Source organism: Perognathus longimembris, chromosome 10 (assembly GCF_023159225.1).
Source record: "Perognathus longimembris pacificus isolate PPM17 chromosome 10, ASM2315922v1, whole genome shotgun sequence".
NCBI classification, from domain to species: domain Eukaryota; kingdom Metazoa; phylum Chordata; class Mammalia; order Rodentia; family Heteromyidae; genus Perognathus; species Perognathus longimembris.
Window position 1 is genome coordinate 58,778,627 of NC_063170.1, and position 21,009 is coordinate 58,799,635.

The 21,009-nt window shown below is 41.7% G+C and overlaps 1 protein-coding gene across 5 annotated transcripts in view; it reads right to left on the reverse strand.

Moving 5' to 3' along the window:
• Foxp1 (forkhead box P1) overlaps positions 1-21,009 on the reverse strand; it is a 153,854-nt gene that overhangs the window by 75,938 nt on the left and 56,907 nt on the right. For 4 of the 5 annotated variants that reach the window (XM_048356153.1, XM_048356152.1, XM_048356150.1 and 1 more), the window contains exons 2-5: positions 20,501-20,638; positions 19,313-19,402; positions 13,965-14,118; positions 7,536-7,740 (exon numbers count right to left, since the gene is read on the reverse strand). In XM_048356153.1, coding sequence (XP_048212110.1) covers positions 7,536-7,740; positions 13,965-14,118; positions 19,313-19,402; positions 20,501-20,620 — 569 coding nt within the window. In that variant the 5' untranslated portion in view covers positions 20,621-20,638. The remainder of the gene's footprint in view (positions 1-7,535; positions 7,741-13,964; positions 14,119-19,312; positions 19,403-20,500; positions 20,639-21,009) is intronic. The other variant, XM_048356151.1, reaches the window with a different exon arrangement.

The following is a 21,009-nucleotide window of genomic DNA, read 5'->3' on the forward strand; positions in this document are numbered from 1 at the left end:
GTAGCTCTAACGAGCAGCCTACCCAGGAGCCCAGAATTGGGGTGTTAGGGAGACTGTGGGTCAAGTTCCTGCACAGTAACTGACTAGCAGTGGTTATAAAACTACCAGTAGGTTATATAACATTTTTCTGGGTCCCAGATACACCATGTGTATAAATGCTACTGTGCATAGCCCCATCCTATTGGTGTGGAGTAGCTACCAAGACTGCATTCCTAACAAGCTTCCCATCACATCAAAGTTGTTGGTTGCAGACTTCTGAGTAGGGCAAGTACAATGTCCCTTACCCACCTAGAACAACCAAGGTCAAGTCTTAATGAAGGAGGCCTGGGAATTTTTTTGTATTTAATGAAGCACCAAAGCAAGCAAAGAAACCAACCATACCATGTTAGATTGTCACTGGGGAAATTGATAAAGTGAGGTCTCACAGTTTAAGGCGAGCAAACTTTTTCCCAACAGAGCTAGAGAATAAATGGGGTTGGTTGGTTGGTTTGTGGGCTACCTGGCTTTGGCTGAAACTACCCTGTAGTAACTACCACTGTAGTGAGGAGACAGACATAGCCAACATCTAAGTAAATATGCCATACTAAATCTTCATTTACAAAAAAATAAGATAAGATAAAATAAACCAGCAGCTGGCTGAATTTGGATGATGGCTCATAAATGACCAGTGTATCTTATAGATCATTGACATTCCTCAACAGATTTGGAAGGCGATGGTGGGAACAATATTGAAGGCAGTCTGAGATAATTTGACCACATTTTTTCAAAAGACTGTAATGGAAAAAATGAGGATAATATATTTTCTCTCAGTGCTCTAAAGAAAAAAATGAAACAAATTCCTACCTGATTTCCAAAACACAAACAAAACTCTTGAAATAAGAACAAACTTATTCAGGAATGGGAAATCGAATTTACTGCTTAAAATTTTGGCTCACTAGGCCCTAAATGTCAGTATGAGAGCAGGAGAATGTGAAAGGCTTGTGTGTCTGGAAGGATTCTGAAAACAAACTTCTTGATTTTTAGTAATTAAACCCAAAGCACTACTATTTATTCACCAATACAGAATTCGGCTTCAGAAAAGATGAAAGAAAATCAACATACCGAGCATGTGTGTACTTCAAAGCCCTTGCCTTTCAAAATTATCAAGGACCATAAACACAAATGTTATTGTAATACAGACAAATACATGGCAATATGTCAAGAGGGTGCAAATCAGAAACAGAGATGGTCTATTAAATGAAATTGTCCAAAAGCACACTAGCCAAGCAAAAACCTGCAGGGGTTATGTAGCAGCGGCTGCCAAGTATGGAATACAGAAGAAAATGTAAGCCACTGCAAAACATGGGCTGAGCCAGAGTGGAAATAAGAGGACAGGCAGACATCGCCATGAACTGAAGGCAGGTTAGACTCATAATCAAAATGGCCTGGAGTAGGTCACCTGGTTCTGAGGACAGTCTGATGGGTGTGAGAAACTCCTACCAAATGCTTAAGGAAGCCTTGGGGTGGGGGGTGGGGGGGAGGCAGGAGGGTGCTGGTGTAAAAATACCTAGAAGATCTATGCGTGGGAGAAATACTCAAGTTAGAAAACATCTACTGATGACTGAACTGAAGGCAAAAAGCAGGCAAGAGTCAGGGGGAAAAAAAAGCTCATGAAAGATAGCTAAAGTAGAAATTAAGCTCATAGGATGGACTCAGCGAGGATGGACGAAATTTACTAGGCAGGCCAGAGGGAAGCTCTTGAAGTAGGTGGCCTTGTTATGCATTAGCAGGTGTACAATTCCTGCACGCATTCTCTGCAGCTCTTGACGTACTTACTGTGCACAGGACAAGTCACTTATATTTTGGGAATGTCCCCACTTCATAAAAGGACAATAATACCATCAAAAGCAGAAACGCTGGGACTTTCTCCATTAGATGCCATACTTTACACAAAGCAGGTTGTCAATAAATGTCTTGTTGAAATTAATTTACATTAAATTTTAATTTTAGGGTTATTGACTCAAAAATACATACTTAACGCAATTATGTACTCATTTCTATCCTGCATAGAAACATCAAACGCTATGTTAGAAAGTAAAAACTAAGCACTGAAGGTAGATTTCAGATATGTCACTAGCCAGGTCTTAAGATTGTTGATTAGTCATTTAACTTCTACACTTCACTTTCCTCATATGTAAAATGGGTACCGTTCTCCTTAATGGTTCCCACATGGCCATGTGGGTAAAATGAGACATCACTCCACATGCCAGAGCAGAGTGGCGCTACGCACAGAGAAGGAATGGAATAAATCTGTTTCCTTTCCCCTTCCCTAGTGTACCCTCAAATAATGTGATATTTAGAATTTTAATTCAAGCAATTCCTTAAGTAGTAATTGCTATTTGTATTTACATAGCTGCTTTGATCCAAGAGGCTCAAAGGACTTACTAAATTTAGCATTTTAATAAATGTTTCATTTGCACTCAGTTGATTCCTGTTTACTGACAGCAAAACTTGGAATTTTCTAGAGGGGAGACTCAGTGAAGTTAAAGAACAAGACAGTATCTTCACATCAACAAGCATCCTAGTCTCCAGTTTCGTCCTGTAACAGAGAAGGCTAAGACTCCCTGCTCCTCCTCAATAAATAACGTGGGAGTCACAGGTTTGCAAGCACGCGCTTCTTCCTTTGGCTCCCATTTGGCTTCTGCCCACTGAACTCCATCCCTGCCACGCTTCTCTCAGACACTGACAACCGAGGTAGGTTTACTGCATCAATGCATTTATATATAATCAGCACAATAAACATTATTAAACTGGCGGGAGAAAAATCAAGGCATGAAGTGCGGCACCAGTACTGAATTCTAATTATGCCTGTGGTCCAGGACTGTGCGGGGACAGGATGTTAACAAGCCTTGATTTGAGCGTCGGCATCCGCCTCACAAATCACACGGACCGCTCCTCCCTCCCGGAACAGTGCTGCATATTGATAAATGCTCTACCCCGCACAACGGGGAAGTGGGTTTCTATTGGCAATCTTTACCAAAGTGTGTTTTTTCCCTTCCCTACACTCAAGGGTTTACCCTGAATGATTTAATTATAATTTTCCTTGTGTAAGACAAATTAAAGAGGAGAGTAGGAGTGTCGTGCCAAGCACATTATTTATCTCCTTAACAGATTGCAGCTCACCAAACCCCAGAGCTGCTGCCGCGGCTATGCTGCTCCCGGGAGCTGCAAAATGCATGGGGCAAGAGCGGAAGGACACAGGAGCCTAAGGCTGTAGGAACCTAGGGAGGGTGTTAGCCATCCAGCTACTTAGCAACCAACCCCAACAATTCCAGCACTACCTTCTTCTCCCAGCCTCATTTCCAGAGCACTCTCAGATCCATCAAGGAAACATTCTTAAAGGTGCTAACCCAGTCTAGAGCTGGGAAGGTTAGACTATTATTCACGGTGGGAGGGTGGGGGGAGTGGAAACGTCTTGTTTGCCCAGTTACTGCTCTACCACACGGGGAGGAAAAAAGTGTTCCACAGGAATCACAGGAGAGCATGGGAGGACATGCATTTCACAAAAGCACTGGGTAAGTAAAGAAGCAAGTGAGCCCAGGGCCAGCCCCGGGTAAGAGTGAAGACGCACACTTTCTGTACTGATTACATTTTTTTTTTCTCCTCTCCTTTATCGTTTTCTATTTAAACCCAGTATCATATATGGGATGTAAAGATTAACCATAATAAGCTAATGACACTCTTAAGTATCTCTATCCAAAGCTGGCGCACATTATCAATGTGTTCGTGATCAATTCTGTACCATCGAGCTGACAAGTTACTTCTAACTTAAGGTGTTCATTTGTCATCCTGGATGTGTTCAGTTAAAATGTGCTAGTCAGAGTTGCAGGTGTGAATGAATTATACAGTGTGTGCTTGGTTTAGCATATATGAAAGTCCTGGGTTTGATACCTAGCACCAAAGATAAAATAAAATGTCCATCTAAGAACCTACCAGGTAGTATAAATTGAGCAAACCAAGAGATAAGTTAATGGCATATAATTGCATAGCTGTTTCCTCTTTGCCTGTTCAATTGGACAATTCAGGCTGTTTTTATATCCCGACTCATACTCATAGAAATCTGAATTCTCGACCCATTCATAGTCAAATTTGAGCAAGGAGAATAATGAAGATTAAACACGACATTTATTCAGACAAATAAAGACCATTAAAAAAATCAAACAAACTTAGTCTTTTGGAATTACTGTCTCTTAGATCCATTTACCTTCAAATATGCCTTAAGACCTGAAAAGGGCTATTCTTCTACTGCTCGCCTCCTTTTAAGCTATCACCTGACTGCAGGCATATAACCTTTTAAGATGAAACTGAGCCCCGTGCATCTAAACAAGAAGAGATTTCTGTGTCTCAGGAAATCTGTGCAGGCTCCACAGTGGCTGACAAGATTGCAACAAATACCTTAAGTGCACCAGTCGGCATATTTTTAGTGTATGGCCTCCTGCTCTGCCTATGGATAAAGAGTTAGTCAATTGCTCCACAATAAATGGAAGGCACCAACTTCAGGACGTGAGCAGCAAGTACAGCAAAGGATGATAGTCTAGAACCTTTCCTTCAAAGCAAGCTAAGGATTTCTAGTTGAAAAATAAGTACTAAAGACATGATAAGAGATTCCAAGGCAAAAGCTAAGATTGGCTAAGACATCTACTTCTAGCCCCAGCAAAAGAGGAAGCTGCCTCTCCCTAAAAATCTCACTGCCCACCATTCTTCTGTTTTTGATTTTGTCCATCGTGGGGCTTGAACTCGGGCCGAGCACTGTCACTCAGCTTTTTCCCCTTCAAGGCTAGTGCTCTACCACTTTGGAGACACAGTGCTATCTTTGGTTTTTTGATGTTTCATTAGAGTTAAGAGTCTCACAAACCTTCCTGCCTGGGCTGGCCTGAATTGTGATCCTCAGATCTCAGCCTCCTGAGTAGCTAGGATTACAGGTGTAAGTGAGTCACCAGTACCCAGCGTCTTCTTTATTTCTTTTAAAATTGTGTGTGTGTGTGCGCGCATGCGCATGCGTGGCGCACACCAGTATTGGGGCTTAAACTCGAGTCCGAACACTGTCCCTTAGCAATTTTTTTTTTTTTTTTTTTTTGCCACAGCACCAGCATTTGTGGCTTTCTGCTGAATAATTGGAGATAGAGTCTCATGAACTTTCCTTCCTGGGTTAAGTTTGATCCTTCTTTCTCAGCCTCCTGAGTAGCTAGGAAAACAGGTATGAGCCACTGGCATCGGCCTTATCAATCTATTCTACTAAACGAGTAACTTGAAAGCATCTTTTAGTTCTTATTTATCTACCACAGATATTCCTAAAAACTTTGGAGAGTTTCAAATGATGGCAAAAACATAAACATTCTTCTCATCTCTATGAACTATTGATGATGCTTATGCTTAAACATGAATCAGAGACAGGCATAGACCTGTATAGCTCTGAATGTGTGCAGACACAATCATGCGTCACTTAATGGCCTAAGAAATTCATCTCAGAAAAGTATCTCAGGATATATCCTGAGCAATGTGACATTAGGTAACTTTGCCCGTATGCGAACATGGATGAACATAGTTTACATAAACCTGGAGCATACAATCTACCACAGATTTAGGCCAAATGAAGAAGAAGAGAGAGGGAGGGAGGGAGAGAGGGAGAGAGAGGGAGAGAGAGAGAGAGAGAGAGAGAGAGAGAGAGAGAGAGAGAGAGAGAGAGAGAGAGAGAGAGTTTGTCTACTGCTCCTAGGGCCATGATGAGCAAAAGAGCACAAAGAATAAATCTAGCACAAGAGAAAAAGCTGCAGTCAAGTAATATACAATATATAGATGTGTTGGGAATGTGGCTTAGTGGTAGTGTGTTTGCCTGGCATGCACGAAGCCCTGGGTTTGATTCCTCAGTACCACATAAATGGAAAAAGCCAGAAGTGGTGCTGTGGCTCAAGTGGTAGAGTGCTAGCCTTGAGCAAAAGAAGCTCAGGAATAGTGCCCAAGTGCTGAGTTCAAGCCCCAGGACTGGCCAAAATAAAAACAAAATGATTTATGGATGAGGTTGTTGCCATCCTACCACAGCATACTAAGTACCCCAACATATTCTGTACAGGTAAAAAAAGAATCCACTCTAAAATAAAGATTATCAAAGACAGTGGGTATATGAACCAGTCACTGTTGTTTATTGTCATTAGCAAGTATAGTGTTGTGTTCATAATTGCATGTGCCCAAATTTTATAGGACTGTCAGCACAGTAGGTGTAATTACAACACGGCCACAAGTACAGGAGGAAGGCCTGGTGCTATAATGGCATGATGAAGATCAGGTCATTAGGTGATGAGAAGTCGTAGGTGACCACCACTGTATGGTGGTCTACTGTTGACTAAAGCATCATTATTTGGAACTTCATGATATATACATTCCGCTAATATTTTCAGATAGGAAGATATACATCTAATTAAAACAGCAGGCTTAATGCTCAATATTTTGAGAAATACATGAAATTATAATTGCTTAACTGACATGAATAATTAAACCTTTTCTTCACTGAGTCATTTCCATTTAAAAACCACCACAACAAAAAAATACAGAATTTGCTTTTTTTTTTCCCCCCTGATAGAAAATGACATTTGCTATCACATGCTACTTTGAAGGTTTCTTCTCTTCCTAGGCCTGCAAGCTCTGCATATGAAATTTAGATGAAATATTTTTAAAATAGTCAACTGAAAAAAGTTGTTAATTTTAGAAGCGTTAGATATTCTGCTTTGGATAAGCATTTCAACAGCAGTATTAATAATGCTTCTGGGTGCTAGGATATAATATGAATGAACAGCTTTATTTTCTTAGAACTCCATGCTAACATGATATATTCCGGATCTCTAAAACAACCCTAGTTTCAGCTAACATTCATTGGAATCTTGGGGCCTTTAAGAATATAACATCTCAATCTCCAAACAGGAATACAGTGGCATGTAGATGCATGTGAATGGTCACACACCACAGCCTTCCAGCCTCTAAATCTCCCCCTCTCCCTTCCCCACCATAGTATCTATCCTAAAAAGGTCACGTGCTTTAGGGACAGACCATGAAAAAGATGGATTCTCTGGGACAGTGTAGACTATCATAAGTTGTATGTTTTCTCAAACCATGGCCCACAGCAGACATTACGGTTCCCTGAGAAGGTGCTTAGAGCCAAGTAATTCAGCTTGTATGGAGTGAGCACTTGGCAGAAAGAGTTGGCCTGGAAGTCTTGAAATCCAACCCCTCCAATGGGAAGCTCCAAGCCTTCTGCCTCCGCTTCTACACTGCACGTGCAACTACAAAAGTGCTAATTCCGTGTTGAAAAGGTGAAAATAATTAGATGCATCACACCCACCCAAACCCTACTGAATACATCCTTCATGTGTATATAATTATACGCACATTCAAGTCACACGAGAACTCAATTAGGGACCACGGAGATAGGGCAGGGCGAGGCCACGCCCACCATGGGCCACTAGGCCATCCCCAGGTAAAAATGGACGATGGCTCATTCCTACCTTTCCCTTTTGGGAGTGTGGACCGAGAGCTGTCCATTGGTTGAGGCATGGGGGTTCATGATTAAGGAGGTCTTGGAAGGTGCAGAGGAAGAGACACATGTCGTGGTCAGATCCAAACTGCTGTGATTGTTGCCCGTGGTTTCTTCTGCCGAGTGAGCGCTTGTCACTTCTTTCCAGAGCTGCTGCAGTTCTGTTGGAATCATGCCTGAAACAAACAAATTGGATAATTAAATCAATTAACAGCTAATTCCGTCCTCTTCAAACAGTAATTAAATCAAAGAGTCGGTAAACAAAGCCTAGTGTTAGGGGGCTTTTTGGTGTGTGTAGGTTGAGGTTTTTTTTCCCCCCTTCCCCTCCCAACTGAGGCAAATACAGTAGCAATAAACCTCTCTGACAGAGCAGCCCAGCTGAAGGGCTCTCAGCCCACATGACAGACACTTAGGGAAAGGATTCAAACACTGGTATTTTGTAACAACAGTCTGCCTCCATCCATCCAAAATGTGGTTTCTCAATTTTAGGAAAAACGTAGAGAGACACTACCATATTTTTAGACACCCAGAAGGGCTTGAGATAAATTTGTTCGACTATATCCTTATGACAACATGAGCTACAAAATGAATAATTTTTTGTGCTTAAGTCTTAAATGATGACAAATAGCTTTGTTATTAAATATAGTTTTTTATTAATCACTTTTAGACATAAATTATGAATTCATATCGCCTCCCTGAAATGCTTCTCAACTTTTAACAGTCAAATTGATTATACTATGATTATTTCATTAACACACCTATCTTCCTCATTAATTTTGGCTTCTAGTACCACATGCTTAATTGATGGATGTGTCTACTGGAAAACTGTGTAACTTTTTTCTACAAGTAACACTATTATTACTGTCATTTCTTAGATCAGTGCTAATGAACCATTACGGAATAAAATGAAAACGTAAAATAAGCTTAGAGTAATAGAGTGCTCCTGTTTTTTAAGGGGGGTCACAAATGGACAGGGGTTTTAAGAAGAAAGTGTCAACCCATATTTTCCCCAAGAAGAGATACAATCAGGGCCATTAATCTCACTGTCATAGAGTACTAAGTCTTTATCCCGACAGAATGACTGCACAGGCGGGGCTTCTATATCCGACCTCAGCATGTACCCTACCTAGTGTACGCACGCACACACAAGACACAGGCTCTGAAATTCACCTAACACCACCAACCAACAGAAGCAGCTTCCTTTGAAAGAACACCAAGAAGCAATCCTATACCCTGCACACATCCTAAGGCTGGCGCCTCTGGATTGTAGTTCGTTGTTTCAATCAAGGGTAACACAGCTATTAGAAAAAGGATGCCATTTTCTGGGTATAGAGCAGCAGCCGAAACAGGCATGTTTCTTACCATACCAAGAGGTATTGAATTAAAGAAGGCTGTGTGTGCATTATATTCATTGGAAACACATAATAAAAAAAAATGCCAAGGTCTAAATTTAATTTATTTTTGCCATTTAGAATACAATGGATAGATAATCATCTCAACGTGATCAGCCAAACATCTTTACTTTGCTAAACTGTTAAAGATTTTAATTATGCTAGCATTGGAGAGCAGTGGTCTAATGAGGCGACGGACTCCAGAGAATCCCAGTGGTTAAGAACTGTGAAATGAGTCTGATAGGATTTTTTTATATTCACCGTGGATCGTTTGCATATCAAAGAGGAGTAAATTATTGCACAGTAGACCAATAACCTTCCCCGCCTTTCTGAGAGGAGCATTAACAAAAACAGTTGGTCTCTCCTAAGGGTTCTCCTCTCCAGGAAAAACATTCCTATGCTCAAGTATTTGCAATTAATATACGTAATAAAGGAGCCTCCAAATGATGCATTAGGTGGTCGGATACCCTTAGAATGCAACCTCGGTTTTCTTCTCCCTTCATAAAAAACAAAATCAAATGCCAATTATATTTTGATGGATTTTGTCCCATATGAGCATTTAGTTATTAGGCATATTCAATTATTACATGTCGCCTGAAATTAAACCTCAGAGACAGATTACACAAAGAGAAAGGTCACCATCCCACCCCATGTCCGGTTTTGCTGCATCTGGCCTATGATTTCCAACCACCTTTCCAAATGCCAGGTAGGCAGTGCTTGGAGGTAGCAGGCAGACCTTTGAGCTCTGCACACACTGACAATTACCCGGGACTACGCCAACCCTCAGACGACTGTGCATCCAATTGAAACAGCATTGCGATAGAAACACCACACGAGTCAACACCTATTTTTAATTTCTAGTGTGTCAACACGTGAAAAGAGCAAACCTATTTTTTTTCCAACTCCAACTCACTGATTCCCAGGTCAGTTGCCCAAGAAGATCCTGGTTCTAACAACTGCGCTAACACCTGCAGTGCTCTGAAGATGCTTCAAAAGTACACCTTTTATTTGCAAATCAAAAGAAATGTGTTACACCAGCAACTTGTTACACCTAATATATTAGTGTAACTTCTTGTCACTCCTCATTCCAATAGGGTGACACATTGCTCATGTGGTGGTACACGGTGCACATGACATGGTGGTATGCCTTCGTCCAACCTGACAGTGGCAATTACACACAAGAATATTCTCATCAGCCTTTACAATGAAAGAGGCAGTCAAATTGCTCTCCTCATCCCCTTGTTCATGATGGTCAATGGTGAACTCAATGAACACTACCCATTAAAGGCTGCTGGTACCTGACAGCCAAGATCTCAGAGTAGAATTAGGACTAATAAAAGAAGAAGCTAATTACTCATTTGATTATTTAGACATCCAATCTCCAGAAAGCACCCATTTCTTTCAAAGTGGAAAGAGTAACAGGATCAATTTAGACAAATCCATGAACAGGTATATAACCAAGTGTGCAATTTTCTTCTACTCAAAGAGTTTATATTTTTAAGCCTTAAAAGGTTGACATGATAGTAAAAGAATATTTCTATATAAAATTACTGGTGCTGGGGAGGATCAGTGGATGAAAATAGATATGCTAATTATGCAAAAGAGAAGAGAGCCCTGTAATAATCTGAAAAACAGCAACAAAAAAATGATGCCTCCATTTTATAACATAAAACCTCTAGGGACTGGAAGGAGAGAGAGGGACGTCTTCAAACAGCCCTTTCTCTATATTTTGAGATTTCTACACAGACTCAAAGTAACTTAGCAAGGCCATAAACAGGTATGTAAAAGAATCTCGATGATTTTATGATGAAGCCAGCATTACCAGCATTTTAAACCCCAAACCCCAGTGCCTTGCCACATTTCTGGTTTTTATTTTTTATTATCAGGACAACCAGTCCCTTCATTATAAAAGAAAATGCAGGCGCAGGTTTAAAAAATGTATGGTGTGGGGACAGTTGACAGATTACTGTTCATGAAACTCAATTTTACAACCCCAGGTATCACTGGCTCAAAGACAAACAGAGTTGATCAACCTTTTTCTGTCCTTGTGCATTCATACCCAGGTGACCATGTTCAAGCAAGCAGAAAGTTGATTTAAACCTCATAATGACATCAGTTTTAAGCCATCATCTCTCTGATAAAAAAGAATTGTGTTGTAGTCCAACATGACTGAATTCTCAAGCCACTTTGGCTGAGGGGGTAGGGGAGCCAGAACTAACCTCTTGATTCACGAGTGATAGCAACTGACAATATGGTTCAGTTTTCTTCAAGAGGCTGGTATCAGCAATATTTACATTTATGTCATCTTGGGAACACATACAAGACCCCTTTAGAGTCTAAATATGCCTCTTCCCAATGTTGCGGGGGCTAATAGTTACAGCAGACTGCTAAGCATATCAATCAATGCCATGGCTAGTGAATTACCTACCGGTGTCTCTGATATGTTACTGCAGAGATTACACTTCATGCATCACCACATTCATTTCTTTCACATTACACATGAGCTTGTCTTGTCACTGCCCAATTGCCCTCTTTTGGACAGCTTAACTGATGTACTATAACAATGAACCCTAGTGAGAAAACTTAATAGTGCAGGAGCGGTGGGAAAATGAGAGAGGGCAAAGCATGAGTCCAAAAGGTGGGGCAGCACAGCCTGTCATGTTTCCAACAATAAACCGGAGGGTGTAATTAATACTCCTTGTAACACTATGCAAGCACACAAGTGCATTCTTAGCCCAAGTGGCCTCCCTTTTCCCCTCATACAGGCCCAGTCACAGAGCTTCCATCTGATCAGCAAGAGAAGAGAGTGTGCAGCATGCAATAGAGCCGTCACGGCAGAAAGAAGGAGGAGCAAGAGGGAAGTCAAAGGAGGAAAAAGAACAGGGCTGGACATTAAAAGCCAAAATTAAAAAAAAAAAAAGAAAGAAAACAACAGCAACCATATGAAGAGCAAAAGGGGAAAGAGCAAGCCAGACACAGTGGCTCATGTCTGTAATCCCAGCTCTCAAGTATCTGAGGCAGAAGACAATCACTTGAGCTTAGGCGTTTAAAAGCAGCCTAAGATGGGCTGGGGATATGGCCTAGTGGCTAGAGTGCTTGCTTCGTATACATGAGGCCCTAGGTTCGATTCCCCAGCACCACATATACAGAAAATGGCCAGAAGTGGCGCTGTGGCTCAAGTGGCAGAGTGCTAGCCTTGAGCAAGAAGAAGACAGGGACAGTGCTCAGGCCCCGAGTCCAAGCCCCAGGACTGGCCAAAAAAAAAAAAAGCAGCCTAAGAAACATGAAGAGACCCCCATCTCAGAAATAAAATAAAATGAAACTGAAAAAGAATAGAAATGGTGTTATGGCTCTAAGTGGTAGAGCACTAGCCTTGAGCACAAAAGCTCAGGGACAGCACCGGCCCCGAGTTCAAGCTCCAAAACAGACCAAAATAATAATAATAATAACAACAGCAGCAACAATAATAATAATAATTAGATCAAAACAAACAAAGCAATTGTAAGGGACAGCAAGTTGGGTACAGCTGACTCATGAGAAGAGTTAAACTCAGATAAACTCCCACTGATTCCACAGGACACCAAGTGACTAGATAAATGACCACACTTTCAGCCAGAAAAAGAAGGTTTCACATTTTCAACCTTTTTCAGAGGCAAGTTCAACCCAAAGTTGGTAGTCACATGCTCTTGAGGTGCATGACATACACATTCAAGTGTGAAAGAACACAGGCAATGATAGCCTCTGGTACCATCAGCCATCCTTTGGTCTCCGTGGGATACCCTCTTGGATACTGAGATCCAAAAAATGCTCCAGTCCCGAATATAAAATGACATGCTATTTGCACAGAACATACACACATCCTCCATTCCTTCTGTCCACCATCACCGCTGGCTTACTTATGGCACTTAATATATCCAAGGTGAATGCTACAGCCATGCTCATTACACTGTGTTGCTGAGAAATGGATGGCAAGGAAAAAGTCTGTGTGTGTTCGGAACAGACACATACATCTTCTATTCTGGGTTATCTTCCATCTAAGGATGACTTATGTATATAGATACTGGAAAACCAACTACTTGGAGGGCAACCAGATTTTAAACCACGAGCCATGTCTTGGGGGAAACAATGTTCAACAACAAAAAAAGTACTCATTACCTTACTTACGCAACTGTAATTCCTCTGTACATCACCCTTACAATAAAATTAAAAACAAACAACAAAAAAACAAAGACTGGACAGTTTCTCCTGGCTCCTTCCATCTCTCTTCCTTTCTAGTTCTCAATCCATTTGCTTCCACATCACATATGTGGGTGCCAGAGGTACTTAAGCCAAGAGGACACCTCATAACTCCTATGTTTCTGTCTTCCATCTCCAACCAACCAATTTGCCATAAGATACAACTAGTTCTTCAAAAGGCATTCATGACATCTATGTTCTTTTTGTCATGTTTCAAGGAACTCCAGTTTTTGAAGAAAGAGAAATCAATGTTTAACTAACTTGCTCAAAAATCAACAAATTTTTTTAAAAGAAAGCAAAAGAAACAAAAATATCACTTTACAAAATAATAAAGAGACTGGCTGCAATCATGTATAGAAAAATAAACTTGAATTTATCCTTAGACAATCAAAAACAGCATTAATACAAAGCACTGATAAGGTATACTATGTCAAATTTGCCTTACAATGACCAGCAATAGCCTTTGAGATAAGTCTTCGGTGGCACCAAACGGAAATGTTCCAAGACTCCATTGGATGTTTAGAAAGGCCAAGGTAGCATTTCACAGTGTCTCCAGATCTGTGCTGCTTTACAAGAGGTAATAATACTCCCTCCTAGTAAGCATTCAGGTTCCCCGGAATCTGAGTTTCTGACACTAGCAGGCTCTGCATCTTCTGTGAAGAGCCCATCAGCTTTGGGTTTATTATAATGTGGAAGACACTAAGAAACATGTCCCCCTCTCCTCTCAAAGCCCCCCACAGGGCCATCTTACTGTCTGTGTAGTCAATGCATACCTTGAGCAAGAGGTTGGAGGGGAAGGGCAGGTTGCCCGGGCTGGATGGTTAAGAGGCCTTGGCGCTGCAAAGACAAGAGGTGTTGCTGCTGGAGCTGTTGCATCTGTAAGAGCTGCTGCTGAAAAGCCAACTGCTGGGTAGCCACCTGCTGTTGCTGTAAGAAATAGGGAAAGGACAAAGTAAAACAAAACGTGAGATGCCCAAGGTTCAAAGTGTAGACATTTCAAAATTCACCAACCTCAAACACTGAGAATGTCACCAGAGCCAGGGTTTAAAAGGGACGAGAACACCTCAGATCTGAAGGGTAGTGTGCTACCCTCCTTCTACCTGCTCCCCTAGGAAGATGAGTCCCCTTGCCCTCTGGTTGGAACAGCCTGAGTTTGGTGGTCAAGATACAAACTTCGAGACTTTGAAATGTATAATTATTCAGTGTATCCTTCCAGTCGGGAGGGATTTGAACCTTGAACTTTTGAGGTGTTAAAAGAACAAGGTGTCTCCCTCCTGGCCTGTATCGGCCGGAGCCTTTAACTACTCTGTTTATCACTTCTGACATAAATAAATGAGAAAAAATCAGACCTTTGAAGAAGAAAAACTTCATCTAATATTGTTAATTAGCCATGACAAACGATGAAATAACATTGTAAATCTTTCATAGAAACAGCCACTAGATTTTAATTACACACATTCATAATTTAGCAAACAACATCGTACTCGACTCTAAGGGCTTAATAGGAATGATACGACACTAAGCTGCAGATCCTTAACTTGGCTTTCTTCTTAGAAATGCCTAGGTCTCTTTGCTGGTCCAGAGTCCCCAGTCTGCTTTGTTCTTGAAAAGAAGGGGCTTTAGGATATGATAAATATCTTTTCTTGATTGGACAATGACAGGGGAGGAAACTTTTGTTGTGTAAAACATCAATACATCATTCCTGTGTTTAGCGGGCCTTGCTCCAGCCAAAAAAAAAAAAAAATTAATGTAGATTTCCTCAGTAATTATCTGAGTGATAGAAAGATAATACAGTGCACTAGTACAATAAATAGAAGGAAATTATCTAATATCCTTAATCTGTTAGGAATCATACTGAGGTGGAGGTCCTGGCCACATCATGGCTAACAATTAGAGAAGAAAATTAACCCTTCCCAAACTGGAATTTAAAAGAAAAATTATAATTAAAAAAATCCTCAAGAAAACAACAAGATTTCTTCCTAATTCTGAGTATCTTAGTCAAAAGGTCAAAGAGAATTTGGTAACTATCAAGGACTAGCCAACCCTTTAGTAGTCTGCCCGCTCTGGCTAATAACTACACTTCACAAACAAGTGCATTCACTTAACCTAACGCATGACCTTGTTCTGATACATCCATAAAAGGGCACGTGTACCAAGACCTTCTGATGCAAAGTTCAAAGAAAGAGAAGATCGGGGGCTTCCTCTCAGGGTCCATGTAGTTTATTTTACAGTTTAAAAAAAAAAAAAGAAAAAGAAAAAACCATCATTCCCATATTAGCAACCAATTTCAGACTTACTACCACGCCACTGAGAAAGTTAATTGAGTTTCACTCCAAAAAACAAATTCTATACCAGGAACAACAAAAATTTAAATAAATTTAAATGAAAAGCCCGTGTTTTCATTTTAAGAACAGCATGCAGAAAATGATCCAATTGTTTTCACCCCTTCCCATGTTATCACATTAATGTAAAACCCAATGATAGTTATATTCATGTCCAAGTGATTTTTTTTTCACTCTTTCAACAGATATTAACTTAGGACATTAAAAAATGGGGGGTGGGGCGGAAAGATAATAAACATGGATACAATAAAAAGGGAGGGATTAGTTCTTGTGGAAGTAGGATATAAGGGGGAGGGGAGGCTGGTGGCTGGGGAGGGCATTTCCTGTCTTACTGTAAATGAAATGTTTAAAAATCGTGTATTTATATAAAATGACTGATGCCTTTGCTGTTGTCTCTGTAGCCATCCCTAGGAAAAGCTCATGAAAGCTGTCCACGTTTGAAAAGCCAGGATATAAAAGTATACAAGGCCCATTGTCCAAAGAAAGAATTTAAAAGCAACACTGGTTGCCAAACTGTGCTCTCCACCCAGTTACCAAACACAGGATACGATTCCATTTGTTTACTTCTCACAATTGAATGCATACAAAAAAGGTCTCTGAACAGTCTCTGACAGGTCAGTCGGCAGTGTTAAAATGCTAAAATACCCTGATAAACTGTGCGTTTCAGATCCCCTCCCTAGAGCTGCAGTCAAACGGTCTGTTTTCCTTTCTTTGGCTATTCCCTACTACCTAACATAAACTGTCATAACTGCCCAGGACAAACGGCCCTTTTAAAACAATCAACTCAGCCCACCTCACCCACACAGGATAGCATCGTTTTTTTCCCCCCCTTCCCCTGCAGCTTGATTTAAAGGGAATTTTGCCTCCCTTTTTCTACAACACTCTATCAGTATTAAAGAGGGGGTCCCTTGAATGGCGATACCTATTGTGCCAGCGAGCAACTCTCTGCTAAAGAATGCCACTTTCTCAAGGAAACATCTCAAGACAACTTTACCCGCCCCCCCCAAAAGGCAGCCAAGCCATATTGTTTGGGTAGAGGTCCTAGCATTTTACTACAGAAGTAATCCAGAAATAGGGAAAGGAGAGTGAGATACATTGGACAATACAAAATTATGAGTCTCTAATGGCCAGTGGTTCGCTAAATTAATATGCTTTATCCATCTGTCAACAACCCTGTTAAAATCATAAATAACCACCAGGCCACATCACAAAACTGCTACCATGTGACTCTTTCTCTTAGCACAAAGGGATCATCACCAGCCTGTGTGATCATTTCAGGAGACTGGACCTTCCCATCTCAGGAAAGAAAGGACCTTCTTCCTTTGTAACAGTGTTGGCCATTGCCAGTCTTGCTAGTCTACTGGCATTACCAACCCTAAAAAGTCCACAAGTCTGCCTCTCTCTGAAGGCCACTCATCTCCTAGGTCATCTACGCTTGTCTAAGAGAGAGAACAGTCTCTCTTCCTTCCCCATAGCACCCCAACCCCCAGCCAGCACCAGCCTGTTGGTGCTGGCCTTCCTGACAAGAGCAATTTGGAAGAGTTAACTTTGTATCCCTCCTTCTGCTGAACAACTTTCTCCATCCCATTTCTTTATCGGTCCTCGGAGCTCCTCTGAACTTTCATGTTCTCCCAGCGTGCAGACGTGCATTCCAAACTATGTCTAACAGACCAAATACGAGGTTAATAAGAAGTGGCAAGAGAAAGGAAGAACACAACCCCTGGTAACTGATAAGAATGACAGTGGCAGCCCTTTTTTGTTTGTCTTCAAATATAGAGTTAAAGATCTTTAAAAAACTAAATTTTGATGCCTTTGAAAAGAAAGGAGCACAAAATAACAACAGGGGGTTATTGCCTGCAAGCCACAGGGGAGAAACTCCGCAATTCTTATTCTCCCTTTTGAAGGCTGTTAGAAATCGGATTCAAAAAAGCAACAGCAGAAGGGGAAACCTCTTGAGGCTGTAACCATTTCCTGTGATCATGCATAATGTGCTCCAAAAGGGGGTTTTTACCAATTCTGTTGATCAATTGCACCTCCTTCATATCCCTTCTTTTTTCTGCTCTGTTTACATCTGATGTGTCTCAATGACAAGCACTGTCTGAGACTGCGAAACAGGCCTGTCATGTTGATTTATGGGCGCATCAAACCACAACTTGTCCAAACTGAAGCTCGCAGTTCATTAATTAGAGAGTTGTGACTTTGAAGTCAGCTTTCAGACTGTGGTTTTTAACATTTGGCTTAATTTATATGCTCTTGAATGTGGATCTCTAAGGAAAAAAACTGAAATTCCCTTCTTGTCTTTGAACTTCTTTTGACCGCACAATAATCATTTCTTTGTCCAGAGTGATGCCTGCAATCCCAGAGTCATTAACGCGCATTGAACTGCCACTGATGAGTAAGCCCTGCTGAATTAGAAAAACAGCCAGCAAAACAAAGCTGAGAACCTTCTGCACAGTGATATCTCACAATTACATGCCTTCCCTCCCTGTGCCATTTCCATTTTAATTACTGTTAGTCCTTTAGATTTACATTTTAGACACTTTTTAATCTGTTCCCTTTTTTATTATAGCAGCACCCGGTAGCGCGCCACTGTACTTAAGGTTGTGTCAGCATTTTCATTAAAACACCTCCTCCCTTTCACCCCAAAACTGCCCCTACTCGGCGGGGGTTTACAGGCAGCCTGCTAAACAGGACTCTAGGCTGAAAACTTGGCAGAGCACGGGAAATGTACCCAATTTGTGTAGAGGGAGGAGTCGGTCCAGGGAGACCGTCTGGGTCAGTCCTGTGTGTAAAATTAGCGCCGTCTGAATTTATAGGGATGTGAGGGGCAGGGACGTGGCGAGTGAGCGGAAGACTCCTTTCCTCCACGCGATTGAATACAGTGGTCAAATGCATAGGGCCTTCGAAAAAGCCATGAAAGGGGACCGCACACTGCTCAAGGAATGATGAAGTATGCAATCCCTAGGAGAACACCGAAGCCTGCCGGAACACTCTAAAACCCCATGGGGACATACTGAATTCCTGGAGAGTTCTAGAATGGGGAGACGATGTCATAGTAAGGCATATGCGTGAAACTCGCTGACGTAGTCTTCCCCACAATGCACTGTACGGCAGGTGAGCTGCAAGACCCCGAGGACTACCGCTGTCTCCTACCTGGGTGGGGTAGCCCCAAATAATAACTTACAGACACTGCAAAGCACTGAGCACACAGGAACTCATGAGACCACACTGCCTTGCCCCTAAGTAATCACACATATCCCAAACCAGTGTCTCCCCAAACTTGAGGGTGTACAATTATGATATGCACACCTTTCTGGAGGAAGTTAAAGACAGGGATGTTTGATTGTGCTCTAACTTTCTCATTTCAGAGTCAGTCTTCTAATGGAAAAGGACATCACTACCCATATAAACTCTCAGAGCTGACAACAACAAAAAAGTGTGTCCTAGAAAATCTTACATCACTCTTCCCAACTAAAGGCTGGCCCTTGGTTAAATCAATTGGCCAAAGAAGCCCAATTCACACTACCCACAATGCTCTAGCTCCTCTTACAGGTCCACATGCAGCCATAGGGTACAAATAGGTTGCTGCCAGCAAATGGAACCCAAGGAAAAAAAAAATCTGAGTGCAAACAGGACAATAACTCTTGGTCTGAAAGCTGAGAAGCGATAGAGTCAGCTCCGTTGTGCAATCATTTAAAAGATGAATGACAGTTTAATAGCCACGAGATAGTCCTCTGGGATCTGTGGTTTGAAAGTAAAATATGGATGGTCGTCGGTACCTCTTTCGGCTGTTTCCCAACATGTTGTTGTTGTAAAAGTTGAAGCTGCAACTGTTCTTGTTGTTTTTTATAAAACTCTTGAAGCTGCTGCTACAAAGGAAAGAGGAAAAACGGTAAGTAATGCCAGGCAGCGACAAGCCACTGTCTTTTTTTTGGTGCCATATACAAACTGTGATGTGAAAAATAGCATCCTTTTATCTACCATGGCCTGACCTTTAGTTTGATGCTCGAGAATAAATTCCACACACACTGACTATTCTTGGCGTTATTGTTTGAGAACTAATCTCAAAAATGAGCTGATGAAAAACATACCATTTTCTACACAAACTAATTAAAAGAAAGCAAGCAATGACCTTTGCTTGTACAACAAAGGCGAGCGACGTGCCCTTGTTTTGAGTCTCGACCACAAGCTTTCTAGATGCGGGAGTAGGGCAAGATGGACTGTTGGTCATGTCAATGTGTGCCATCAGCAGTTTGGGGAGCTTGAGTCCTTTTGAATCCTGTCTCTACCACCCTATGCCATAACTCTTCCCCATGCAGAACTCTGTCATCTGTGCCGTTCAGGTGCCCATGAAGTTAGAATGTTAAGATTCCCCCCCACAGTACCCTCCCAGCCGCTAGAAGTTCAATTCAACATCAGCCTCGACAGAGGGAGTTAAAAAAAAAAAAAAATCAACTCTGTGCCTCAAAACTAACTGACTCCAAAGTGCTTCTTTATGTTAAAGACAAAAATAAAATTGTGTAAGCTTCCGAGTTGAAATGGGGACTTCAAGAGCTGTCATATTTAAAGCTGCTCCCGATGTGCTCCTTGTTTTGCTTTGATTCACATCATTTCGAAGCCTCTGGGCTTACCAAATAAAAGAGTGTAAAGCCAATGTAAGCCTAAAAGATCTTTTTTCTTCCACCAAGTCCAATTACAGCCCTAATCTCTGTCTGCGGGGTACGGTGCGGGCCCAGGCCCTAGACACTTCTGTGAAGGACTCCTCTCCTTCAGGGACTCAATAGAGCTGATCACTCAAGGCTAGGTTTGGGCACTACCCCACACAGCCTGCCCAGGTGCTAATTCTTCCATGGGAAGGACAACTGCCAGGTGGCGGGGAATTGTGAATGGAGTCTGGAGCCTTGGGCTGTACTGGCACTGGAGGAAGGGGAGGAGAAGGGCGGGAGGAGGAGGAGGAGGACCATTACCTGTTGGAGCATGAGGGCCTGCTGCTGTTGAAGGAGAACCTGGAGCTGCTGAGGGCTCAGCACTTGTTGCTGGAGGATCTGCTGCATTTGCTGGGGAGTGATAACTTGAGGTGTCATCATAGCCACTGACACGGGAACCTAAAACAGTAATCAGCAAAGGATGAATAGGAAGCCAGGCAATCATGAGCACAACACAGAGCCTCCCAAGGTCAAGGGCAGGCTGCCATCTGCTAAAAGAAATGACCCTTTCCCCAGGTAACACATAAGCATCTAAGGGGATACCGTCACGAATCTTGTATCATCTCTTATGTAGTTTTTTCCTATTATGATTACTGTTACTATTGTGCTAGGGATTGGATTCAGTGATTTTTTTTTTTCCATGTTGGGCAAGCACACTACTACTGAGTTATACTCCCCAGCCCTGGAATTTATTAAATAAAGAAAAATGGCTAGGTATTGGTGCCTCACTCCAGTAATTCTAACTAACTACTCAGGAGTTAACGAAAAAA